Here is an 11,226-nt window from a genome sequence, read left to right as displayed (position 1 = left end):
GAAGTTTGGATAATCATATCCCATTTAGGACTAATATCTCTTTTCTGCTGTACATATGGAGGCCCACACACCTTTTAAAATGTTTTATGCATGATTTACTTTTTGGATGTTCATAGTTACTGTACATGTATGGCTGACTTTTAAAAATTTTGATGTTATAAAAAATGTCCCGATGGTTTTGGATAAGTGAGGCCACTAGATTTCTAACTTCTAAATTGCTAGCTCTTTTCTACTATATGAAGTGAGGCCTATATAACCTTTAATATGTTTTATGCATTATTTATTTTTTGGATGTTAATACTTACATGTACGTCTGACTTATAAAATGTGTTATATCAGGAAAATAATCCCAATGATTTTTGTATACCTGGACTCTCGATTTCTAACTTTTAAGAAATTCTTTGTCAGTATCCATTTTACCTTCGTTATTGGATGACACAGGAGAGCCAAGAAACAAGACACTGGAAATGAAGCTCTTGCTGGTACATAAAGGATGGGTATTTCGAAAGCATATTAGTTGTGAAAGTTAACATTTATTCTGAGTATTCTTCCAACAATGCAATGTCAAAACAACGCTTCTACTGAAATTGCCCCACAGAAGGTTAAGCCTCGGAACCAGATACTTGAAGTTTCGTTTCATCAAGCAACTAATCATAAATGAAGACTATTTACAAAGTGTGTTATTTGTGAAAGCACGTGAAAGTTAACCTCTATTCTGAGTATTCTTTCAACAATGTAATGTCAAAAAGAACGTTTCTCCTTTTATTGCCTCAGTGAAGGTTGTGAAACAGACTCATATGCTCCCTCGTCTATTCAGTTTGTCAAGGACATCTTGAGCTATAATGACCTTTCTTTTCTGTTTCATTTTGTCAGTGAGACCTTTTTCCCACTTGCATTCACTGAATCATTCCTGAGGCAACTTTTAAATAAAGAAAAACACGAAATAATGTATCATTACTGATATGTGATACATATCAATAATTCTTTGTGAAGTTGTAATGTGGAAATTAGTATTCTGAAATCACAGACGTTTGAAATATTAACAATGAAATATCCATTTCAGGACTGTAATACAGGGAGACCAGCTGTAATGAGGGGATTAGAGATTTCAACATAAAATAAACAGCTGACCTCATTGCATCAAAACCCCGACAAGCAGGTAAGGATTATCTGTCATCATGACAACACAGTGAACATTCTGTATCACTTATTTGTATAACTTTTTTTGTATTTTTTTCTCATTTTTACTCCCAATTATTAAATTATTTTCCCCTCAGAATTTTTTTGCAATCATATTTTTTGTACCACACCTTGATACTCAGCTACGATATATAGACCCTTCTCTTCGAGTTTGGATATGTCACATTTTCTATTAATACTCAAATAAAATTTACTTTACTTTGAAACTTCAGCTTCATCTAATCACCAGTAGATACTTATGAAACGCACCATATTATTTAGGATAATTTCTTCTGCGACATAGAAAAATATATCTGTGAATATTTCCTTTCATTCTTGTTATCATTTGACTTCAATTTATTTTCTGAAATTTTGAATTCACGTTGCAGTTTTAATGGCTGAAATCCGGGGAAACTCTCATTACTGAAAGTTGATCGCCATTGCGAAAATTGAAACCGTTTTCCAATATAGAGAAACTCGCAATTGAAACCAAACACAACGGACTAATTATATTGCTGCTCATCTCAGGGAAAGACGAAATGGTGGAATAGGAGAGATCTACTGAATAAGGAAATGAGAGGAGGGAATTAAGTGGAAAGTGAGAATGGCCCAATAACAGGAAGAACAACAAGATATTCTATTTCTTAGTAATGGTCTCTTAGTATACATTTGGACAAGGGAACGCGTGAAATAGTCTTTAGAATAATTGTTTCAGAAAGAGAGAGAGAGAGAGAGAGAGAGAGAGAGAGAGAGAGAGAGAGAGAGAGAGAGAGAGAGAGAGAGAGTGTGTGTGATGGGTCGTTTTACCACCACCACATACACTTGTATAATTATCCAATACTAGTATTCACTAACTAGAATACGAAATTCACAGCAAGTGAAATCGTATCACAAGACTATCAACCAATGTGTGCAAAACCAATTTGGGGGTGAAAATAAACACTAAGAAAAATAACTTAATTTTAATACATGAAGATATAGACAGAAATGACGCCTGAACCACTAGATACAATAATTATAATGAAAAACAATTACGCTTAATATAAAAAAACACTTACCCAATTAATAAATAGAAAAACAACACATTCAAACGCAATATGGAGGGGCCCAGAAAGGAGAAGTTCAAAAAGAATGAATAACCTAACCAAAATACAACACTAAAGTAATCAGAGGTGGTCCTTGTAACAAAGCCATGATCTGGTTAAACTAAGGATCTCCACGTCTGGAGATTGAGACAGGGTGTTGTCAAGTTATGGGCCCAACTACGGCGGTGGCCTATACCTCCACCAATTCACAGGCCGTGATCCAACTGAGGCGTCTTGCTCAGCGTAAAAACTAATAATAGTCCAAATACCGTACCGTTGGACAGAGAGGTCCCCTTGGCTTTGGTAACTGAACCAAGGGCGTAGCAGGATAATAAATGGATAAATCCTCCAGCTGCTGAGGGAAGTGGATCCAAAATAATCCCAAGTTCAAGATGCCAAAAACGTAGCAGTCAACAGCAGCGGCCAAAATCAAGTAGATACGCCCAGGTCAAGGTTCAGAACACAATTGTCCACAACTTCCTTCGGGACGTTGACAACCCCTCGGCCTCCTGGGGCGGAGGGGGTGGGGGAGCTGGGGAGAAAAGCCGTACACCCTCAAAACATGAAAGACAAAACGGTCGTTAGTGAAAACGAAAACACAAGAACCACCAGAGGAGGAAAACTAGCTAATACATTGTTACAATAATTTAACATTTAAAACTAAAGCGAAGACAAATTAACTAATTAAATAATTAAATGACAACAAGATGACACCTCCTCTCCCAAAAGAATTTTTTTTCCAAAAAAAAAAAATTAAAGTAAATAATATTTCAAATTCAAATTTAAAAGTAAAATATAAAATAATCACTTGTTATAACAAAATAGTCAAACAACAGAAATAATGATTTCATACAAATGTGTGAAAAAAAAACAATTATATAATTAGAGCATGATACCAAAAACAAAATAAGGGACGGGGTGGAAAAAAGAACAAGGATGCAGCTCACAATAAAGGCACTAACATAATAACAAGTTTGACAAAATATCAAAAGTTACCCAATATCATACAATACAAATTCTAAATATTATACAATACAGAAAACCAACACCAAACCAATAGCTCCAAGGCTCTCACATAGGTACATAATCAAGAGCTACATTGCTCCACTCCGGATTCCACATATTTGTTCATAGGCCATAACTATTTTTACACACTTAACGGTTTCTCACTTCATATCTCACATCGCCCATTGCAAAAATGTTCAGCGAACAAGAGTCATTTACATCACCGTGTCAACACACTAAATCACTATAAAAGTGTCCTACCGAGTACACACACCTATAATGGACGACACAGAGAAAACCAGCACAGTTTTCCCCTGCGCAACCTGAACACGCAAAACTTTCGTGAAGCGTAGTTATGCCTGAAAACACAGAATACCCGGATTAGTAGCTATCATTTCATTAAGTAAACTCTCTGATTAACACCTCAACTGCATAATCAATCACCTAACAGTGTCTTACCATGTCTCAACGACCATCAACAACCGCCTATGCTACTCATCAGTAGCATAAAAACTATAATAATAATAATATCTGCAAAAGCGTATTCCAGAAATAACACACCACCAACCTATCTTAAAATTACCCTTGCCACAAAATTCAAACGAGTACCATCTTTACCTTCACCTATAAACTTAATATTAAACATAACTAATTTTACAGTCCCAGACATTTATGGAATTCCTGTAAAGAAAAATTCAGATTAATACATATTCATTATCCTTATACACTCATCTACTTCTAAGAATACAAACCTAACTACCTACTTCAACAGCACACACACCGCAATTAGAACGATACAGATACTACCTTAATATCCGCAGAGCCCCTTGCCAGAATCCCTACCCAACGCTGCGAGAGAGAGCATCAGCCACTACATTATCTCTTCCCGGTATATGAGAAAACTGCAAGTTCCATTCTTGCAACATGATACTCCACCGCATCAGATGTTGATTTTTATTTTTGTATCTGTTGATGAAGGTCAATGGATTATGATCTGTCATAATCTTTACTGGAGTTCCTGTGGAAGATAGATAAACAGAAAAATGATTAATGGCCAAGATTAATGCGAGTGTTTCCTTCTCGACCGTCGAATATTTGCGTTGAGCGGAGGTTAGTTTCTTCGAAAAGAACGCTACCGGGTGAGACACGCCTTGCTCGTCGTTCTGTAATAAGACCGCTCCGACACCGACGTCACTTGCGTCAGTGGCAAGCGAAAATGGGAGGTCGAAATCCGGAGCCCTAAGAATGGGGAAACTGAGTAGTATCCCCTTCAAACTTTCAAAAGCATTCTGCGCTTCCTTCGTCCAAATGAACGCGACCTTCTTTTTCAATAGGTTAGTAAGTGGAACAGCGATGTCAGAGAAATTCTTTACAAACCGACGATAATACCCTAGCAAACCTAAGAACTTCCTGACATCCCTTCGGCGCTCAGGAACAGAAATCTTTTCAATAGCCTCCACATTTGCTTGTTTAGGGGTAACTTTACCATCTCCAACTACATGACCCAAATAAACAACCTTCGCTTTTGCAAATTCACTTTTCTTTAAATTAACCACCAAACCAGCTTTCTTCAGTACCTCAAACAAGGCCTTAATACGCTTCAGATGTGTGTCCCAGTCGTCACTATAAATAACAATGTCATCAATATAAACCACACAACCTTCTAAACCATACACCAGCGTGTTCACTAACCTTTGAAAAGTGGCGGCGGCATTTTTCATACCAAACGGCATAACACGACATTGAAACAACCCTTGAGGTGTAACGAAAGCTGACAAGGCCCTTGCTCGTTTCGACAAAGGAACTTACCAATAACCTTTTAACAAATCAAATTTACTTTTATATTTAGACTTCCCCATGCGATCAATGCAATCTTCTATCCGTGGCAAAGGATAACTATCGGGTTTTGTAACCTCATTAACTCTCCTATAATCAAAACACATACGAAACTCTCCATCAGATTTCTTAACCAACACCACAGGTGACGACCAAGGGCTTTTGCTTGGTTCGATCAAACCATGTTTTAACATATATTCCACCTCTTTTGCAACAACTTCACTCTTAAAAGGATTTAATCTATATGGCGATTGTTTCACTGGCGTGGCATTACCAACATCCACGTCATGTTCTAAGACAGATGTTCGACCTGGTACATCCGAAAACAATTCTTTATAATCGAACACCAACTTCTTTAGAGACCTACGTTTATCAAAACTCAAATGAGAAACTGAACTATCAAAATTTTTCAAAGAAGTTTTATTACCTGTTGGAAAGTTACCATCATTACCATATTTATCTTCATTAAATTCTTCCTCTGAAAAAGAATAAATATTATTATTACAATTTACAACCTCCCCAACTGTTGCCACAGGAATGACTTTATCCCTTTCCTTATATTCCTTTAACATATTAATATGGCAAAGTTGAAAGGGTTTCCTCCGTTCAGGAGTTTCTACCAAATAATTAACCTCGCTTATTTTTTTTCAAAACTTTCAAGGACCTGAAAATGAAGCTTTTAACGAATTACCTGGAAGAGGTAACAACACCAATACCTTGTCGCCTTCAGCGAAGTTACGAATTTTGGTCTTCCTGTCAAAGAAGTATTTCATTCTTCTCTGACTACACAACAAATTCTCACGAGCAAATTCCCAGGCCTTCGTCATTTTATCACCCAAATTAGTCAGATAATCTAATAAATTAATATCAGGAATGTCACCTTCCCATGACTCTCTTACAACATCAAGCGGACCCCGAACACAATGCCCAAAAACCAAATTAAATGGGGATAAACCAAGAGACTGACTTGGAGCCGACCGAAAAGCAAATAAAAGATATGGTAATTCTTTGTCCCACTCAGAGCCGTGACTTGACAATATTTCCTGATCATCGATTTCAGAGTTTGATGAAACCTCTCCAGAGCACCCTGACTTTCCGGATGATAAGGAGATGAAGTCACATGTTTAATACCCAATTCTGCCATTTTCTCCTTAAAATATTTGCTAACAAAGTTTGTACCACAGTCAGATTGAACCACCTTAGACATTCCGAACCTAGTAAAAAAGTTAATTAATACCTCAACAAATTTTACACTTTTGATGGATCGTAGAGGAATTGATTCTGGATAACGGGACATTTTATCCATCATGGTGAAAATATACTCATTCCCACTACGAGTCCTGGGCAACGGCCCGACAACATCAATGATAATTTCCTTAAAAGGTTCAGAAACCACAGGGATGGGACATAAAGGAGCTTTTGGAATAACTTGGTTTGGCTTACCGACCTTCTGACAGATACTACAGCTATTGACAAATTTCTTCACGTCGGATTTCAATTTGGGCCAGTAATAATCCTTAAGCAATTTCCCAGCTGTCTTGTGGATTCCGAAATGACCCGCCAAACCATTATCATGTGCCAACGACATCAAGCCAATCCTGTGAACATAAGGAACCAATATCTGTTTTAAAACTTCATGTGCACTATTGCCAGCCTCTCTAGGCCTACTCAACCTGTAAAGAATGTTATTAATTATTTTAAACTTTGGGACAGTTAAATCATCCACTTCGCCCGACTCAACAGGAAGGTCCCGGAATTCTTGTTTCTGAGCTTTAATTAGCTCTTCCTTTGTCCAATTTGGAAGGTCTTTTGCAATATTCCTATCTACAACTAAATTACTACCACTACTACTACTAATACTACGTTCTAAACTACTACAATCTACGTCTGTTGTTGACTCTGCAGCGTCAACACCACTAGCTCTAGAACGAGTAACGACAGCAATTTCACGATTCATTAAAATTGGATCCTGTTTATTTTTATAAGCCACATCATTTCCTAACACAATATCTACATCTTTAACAGGAAACCTATTCACAATGGCCAACTTCAATATTCCTGAAAAGATGGACATTTTAAATGGAAATTACCGATGGGATAGGACTCAACTGAATCAGGAAAGCCAGACAACAGAACAAACTCTTCAAAGTCATGGACAAAATCGCAAGGTAATGCCTCTCTTAAAATCAACGACTGAGCCGCTCCGTGTCCCGCAAAATGCGAACCACCCTTTCTTTGGACGAATCCACAGACGAGACACTACCACGGGACAAATACCTTTCAAAGCAATTGGTTAGTCATTGTTCAGTCGTTCTCGTTTGGACGGGCTCTCTCTCTCGCTTATCAATGCCCATAACTGATCTACCCTTAGCTTGTAGGGACTTCTTAAAGGCAAAACACTGACTTTTTACATGCCCCCTTTTATTACAGAAGAAGCATGTCATGCTTCTTAACCTTTCAGGATTATTTATGTTACCTCTGTCAGGAGAAACATGATTGTTATTAGCAGAAAAATGATTTATTATTCTGCCTCCTGAGCTGACTCTATTAACATAATTAGGCCTCCCAAAAAAAATTATTATTATTATTATTATTATTATTATTATTATTATTACTCTGACTTTTTCTAACACAACCAGGCTTTATATTACTCATCACCCCTAACTCATTCTTATGTGACAGGTAATATTCGTCACTAGCAATGGCAACCTCCTGCAAAGTATCAATCTTTAATTCTTCCAAATGCACCTTCAACTTATCGGGTACACACCTCTTAAACTCCTCTACAAGTACCAATTCTTTCAACCCTTCAAAATTGTCAACTTCTTTCGACTTTAACCAATCTTCAGCATATTGCCTCTTACCCCTAGCAAATTCTACGAACGTCTGTTCCCTATCTTTCTGTAAATTCCTGAAACGCTGTCTATAAGCCTCAGGGACAAGCTCATAAGCCTTTAGCACAATGGCTTTCACATTATCATAGTCGGATGATAAACTCTCATCCAACGTAACATACACTTTCTGAGCCCTACCTATCAATTTACTCTGGATAAGTGTCGTCCAGTACTCTTGAGGCCACTGCAATTTAGCGGCAATCCTCTCAAATGAAACAAAAACTCCGCTACATTACACTCTTGAAAATGTGGCACAAATTTGAGTGCCTCTGACAAATTAATAGTAGGCGTCACCCCCTGGTTGGGGAAGAAGGAGAGAAACAGGATCCATTAAACGCATTTCCCTCTCAAACTGCCTCTCTCTCTCTCTTTCCTCTGCCCTAAATTTTTCTATATTAAACTCTATTGTTTTTAACTCAATTTGCTTATTCAAAAACTCTACAGACACTTCCTCTTTGACTACCTTCATTTCCCCTCTGTCTTCACAGTTTTAACATAATCATATACCTTCAACAACAATAGGCCCTTCCTTACAGACAGAATCAAATTCAATTTCCAAATGCTGAGCCACTTGCTCTAACTCAAGCCTATCCAACTCTGCGAGCCTTGCTTGCCACCCCTCTCCACTAAGAAGCTCTAAAACATCAATAGTACACATTTTGCTCAATCAAACCTCAAAACAATACCCCAAAAAAAATATCAAATCTGGAGAAGGTGTAAAACTGTTGCCCAAAAATAAAACCCCCAGAATCAATTTTGCACACTAGTGAATACTTGCAAGAACAAAATATCCTGTCAAAACGGTCGCCAGTTTGTGATGGGTCGTTTTACCACCACCACATACACTTGTATAATTATCCAATACTAGTATTCACTAACCAGAATACGAAATTCACAGTAAGTGAAATCTTATCACAAGACTATCAACCAATGTGTGCAAAACCAATTTGGGGGTGAAAATAAACACTAAGAAAAATAAATTAATTCTAATACATGAAGATATAGACAGAAATGACGCCTGAACCACTAGATACAATAATTATAATGAAAAACAATTACGCATATATAAAAAAAACACTTACCCAATTAATAAATAGAAATACAACACATTCAAACGCAATATGGAGGGGGCCCAGAAAGGAGGAGAAGTTCAAAAGAATGAATAACCTAACCAAAATACAACACTAAAGTAATCAGAGGTGGTCATTGTAACAAAGCCGTGATCTGGCTAAACTAAGGATCTCCACGTCTGGAGATTGAGACAGGGTGATGTCAAATTATGGGCCCAACTACGGCGCTGGCCTATACCTCCACCAATTCACAGGCCGTGATCCAACTGAGGCGTCTTGCTCAGCATACAAACTAATAACAGTCCAAATACCGTACCGTTGGACAGAGAGGTCCCCTTGGCTATGGTAACTGAACCAAGGGCGTAGCAGGATAATAAATGAATAAATCCTCCAGCTGCTGAAGGAAGTGGATCCAAAATAATCCCAAGTTCAGGATGCCAAAAACGTAGCAGTCAACAGCAGCGGCCAAAATCAAGTAGATACGCCCAGGTCAAGGTTCAGAACACAATTGTCCACTACTTCCTTCGGGACGTTGACAACCCCTCGGCCTCCTGGGGCGGAGGTGGGGGGGGGCGGCTGGGGAGAAAAGCCGTACACCCTCAAAACATGAAAGACAAAACGGTCGTTAGTGAAAACGTAAACACAAGAACCACCAGAGGAGGAAAACTAGCTAATACATTGTGACAATAATTTAACATTTAAAATTAAAGCTAAGACAAATCAACTAATTAAATAATAATTAAATGACAACAAGATGACAACCCTTACAATGAAATTTGCCCAAATAAAGAAAATCAAATACACTTAGATTTTATGCAAAATAAGAACCAAATTCAGTGAATTTACTGTAGAAATACTTCTAAGATACTTATAAGATACTTTTGTACCCCGTTATCATTGCAGACCTCATGATTTTGGATAATAAAGGTTTTTTCTTTTTACGTTATAAGAACATTTTCAAGATCTGTTTGTGTTCATGCATTTACCAACGACCGGGCACAGTCCTAATTAAACAAAAAGTAAAATAATCTCTATATTTAATCCACTGGATTCCCAAAAACACTTTTTCTCACTCCCACAAGAAAAGCCCACGGTCCAGTTTCCAGAAAACTCTCTCTTCGAGTTGTAATCACGTCTGGGCGCTAACCCCGAGGTTCATGGAGTATGAACGGAGAATCCCTCAAATCCCTCTTGTTCATTACGACAGATTCAGGAGGGCGACTGTGTTTCTGGCCGTGGAGGGAACGCTCTGTCCTTCGGCTGAAGAAAATATCCGGGACCTTGAAAATTCTGCAGAATCTCCTCTGGGAAGATTTCTTAGAGACAGTTAACATAAATCTCGGCCAGGCGGTGACCAGGTCAGCTAAGGTAAATATATTCACAATTCATATTATTCGTTTTAGAAGACCTGAATTTCATTCACCACAGCATTTGAATATTGTATAATCCTACTCGCACACTTATAGAAATATACCTACGTCAGCTGACTTGGTCACCTGGAGAATCCTGCCAATCACAGTGTCTAAATATTGTGGATCTCAACTCATACAATTTAAGTACATCCATTATGTATTCAAGTTCATCCAATCATAAATACGGTCATTGTGTACTTCAATTTATATAATTATAAAAAAATTATTGGGTATTTCAGTTCATATAATTATAAATATATGTATTGTGGATCTCAATTTATACCATTTAAATACATCTCTTATGTTTTTCAGTTCTAACGATTATAAATACATAAGAAAATAATCACAGAACTTAACTGTGCACATATATACATATTACTTGTTTAGGCTTCAGTGTGACAGGATGGTTTAGATTCCAGTGTCTTTACTCTGCAAAGACAGACAGCCTTCTTTCTTCATCAGGTGCCGATGCTCTTATATGTCACAGTAGCAAGGAGCTGATTCCGATTCCATTACAAAACCAGAATTCGACAAGAATACGTAAAAAAGAAATGAAAGCAATTTATATCTCTCTTTATGGCTTCATGGGTATGGTTACATATAAGACATGCTGAATGCATATATGCTGCTACGTCTCATGAAATTCTAAGCTTTCTTAATTTAACTAGATAATCTTAGGAGCACTGTCTAAAGGAAACCAATGACATTTATTTATCTGTATATCTATCTATCTATGTATTTATCT

At 37.4% G+C, this 11,226-nt stretch overlaps 1 protein-coding gene across 1 annotated transcript in view; it reads right to left on the bottom strand.

Annotated features, from left to right (window-relative positions):
- Positions 1-2,693: 2,693 nt before the first annotated feature.
- The window catches only part of LOC136855197 (uncharacterized), a 19,459-nt gene continuing 10,926 nt past the window's right edge, over positions 2,694-11,226 (bottom strand). Inside the window, exons 4-10 of the mRNA XM_067132103.1 lie at positions 7,727-8,183; positions 6,343-7,163; positions 5,797-6,196; positions 5,079-5,583; positions 4,669-4,892; positions 4,113-4,287; positions 2,694-2,796 (exon numbers count right to left, since the gene is read on the bottom strand). Of these exons, the coding sequence (XP_066988204.1) occupies positions 2,694-2,796; positions 4,113-4,287; positions 4,669-4,892; positions 5,079-5,583; positions 5,797-6,196; positions 6,343-7,163; positions 7,727-8,183 (2,685 nt within the window). The remainder of the gene's footprint in view (positions 2,797-4,112; positions 4,288-4,668; positions 4,893-5,078; positions 5,584-5,796; positions 6,197-6,342; positions 7,164-7,726; positions 8,184-11,226) is intronic.

Source organism: Macrobrachium rosenbergii, chromosome 31 (assembly GCF_040412425.1).
Source record: "Macrobrachium rosenbergii isolate ZJJX-2024 chromosome 31, ASM4041242v1, whole genome shotgun sequence".
In the NCBI taxonomy this organism is placed as follows: Eukaryota; Metazoa; Arthropoda; class Malacostraca; order Decapoda; family Palaemonidae; genus Macrobrachium; species Macrobrachium rosenbergii.
This window is presented reverse-complemented; position numbering and strand designations above follow the sequence as displayed.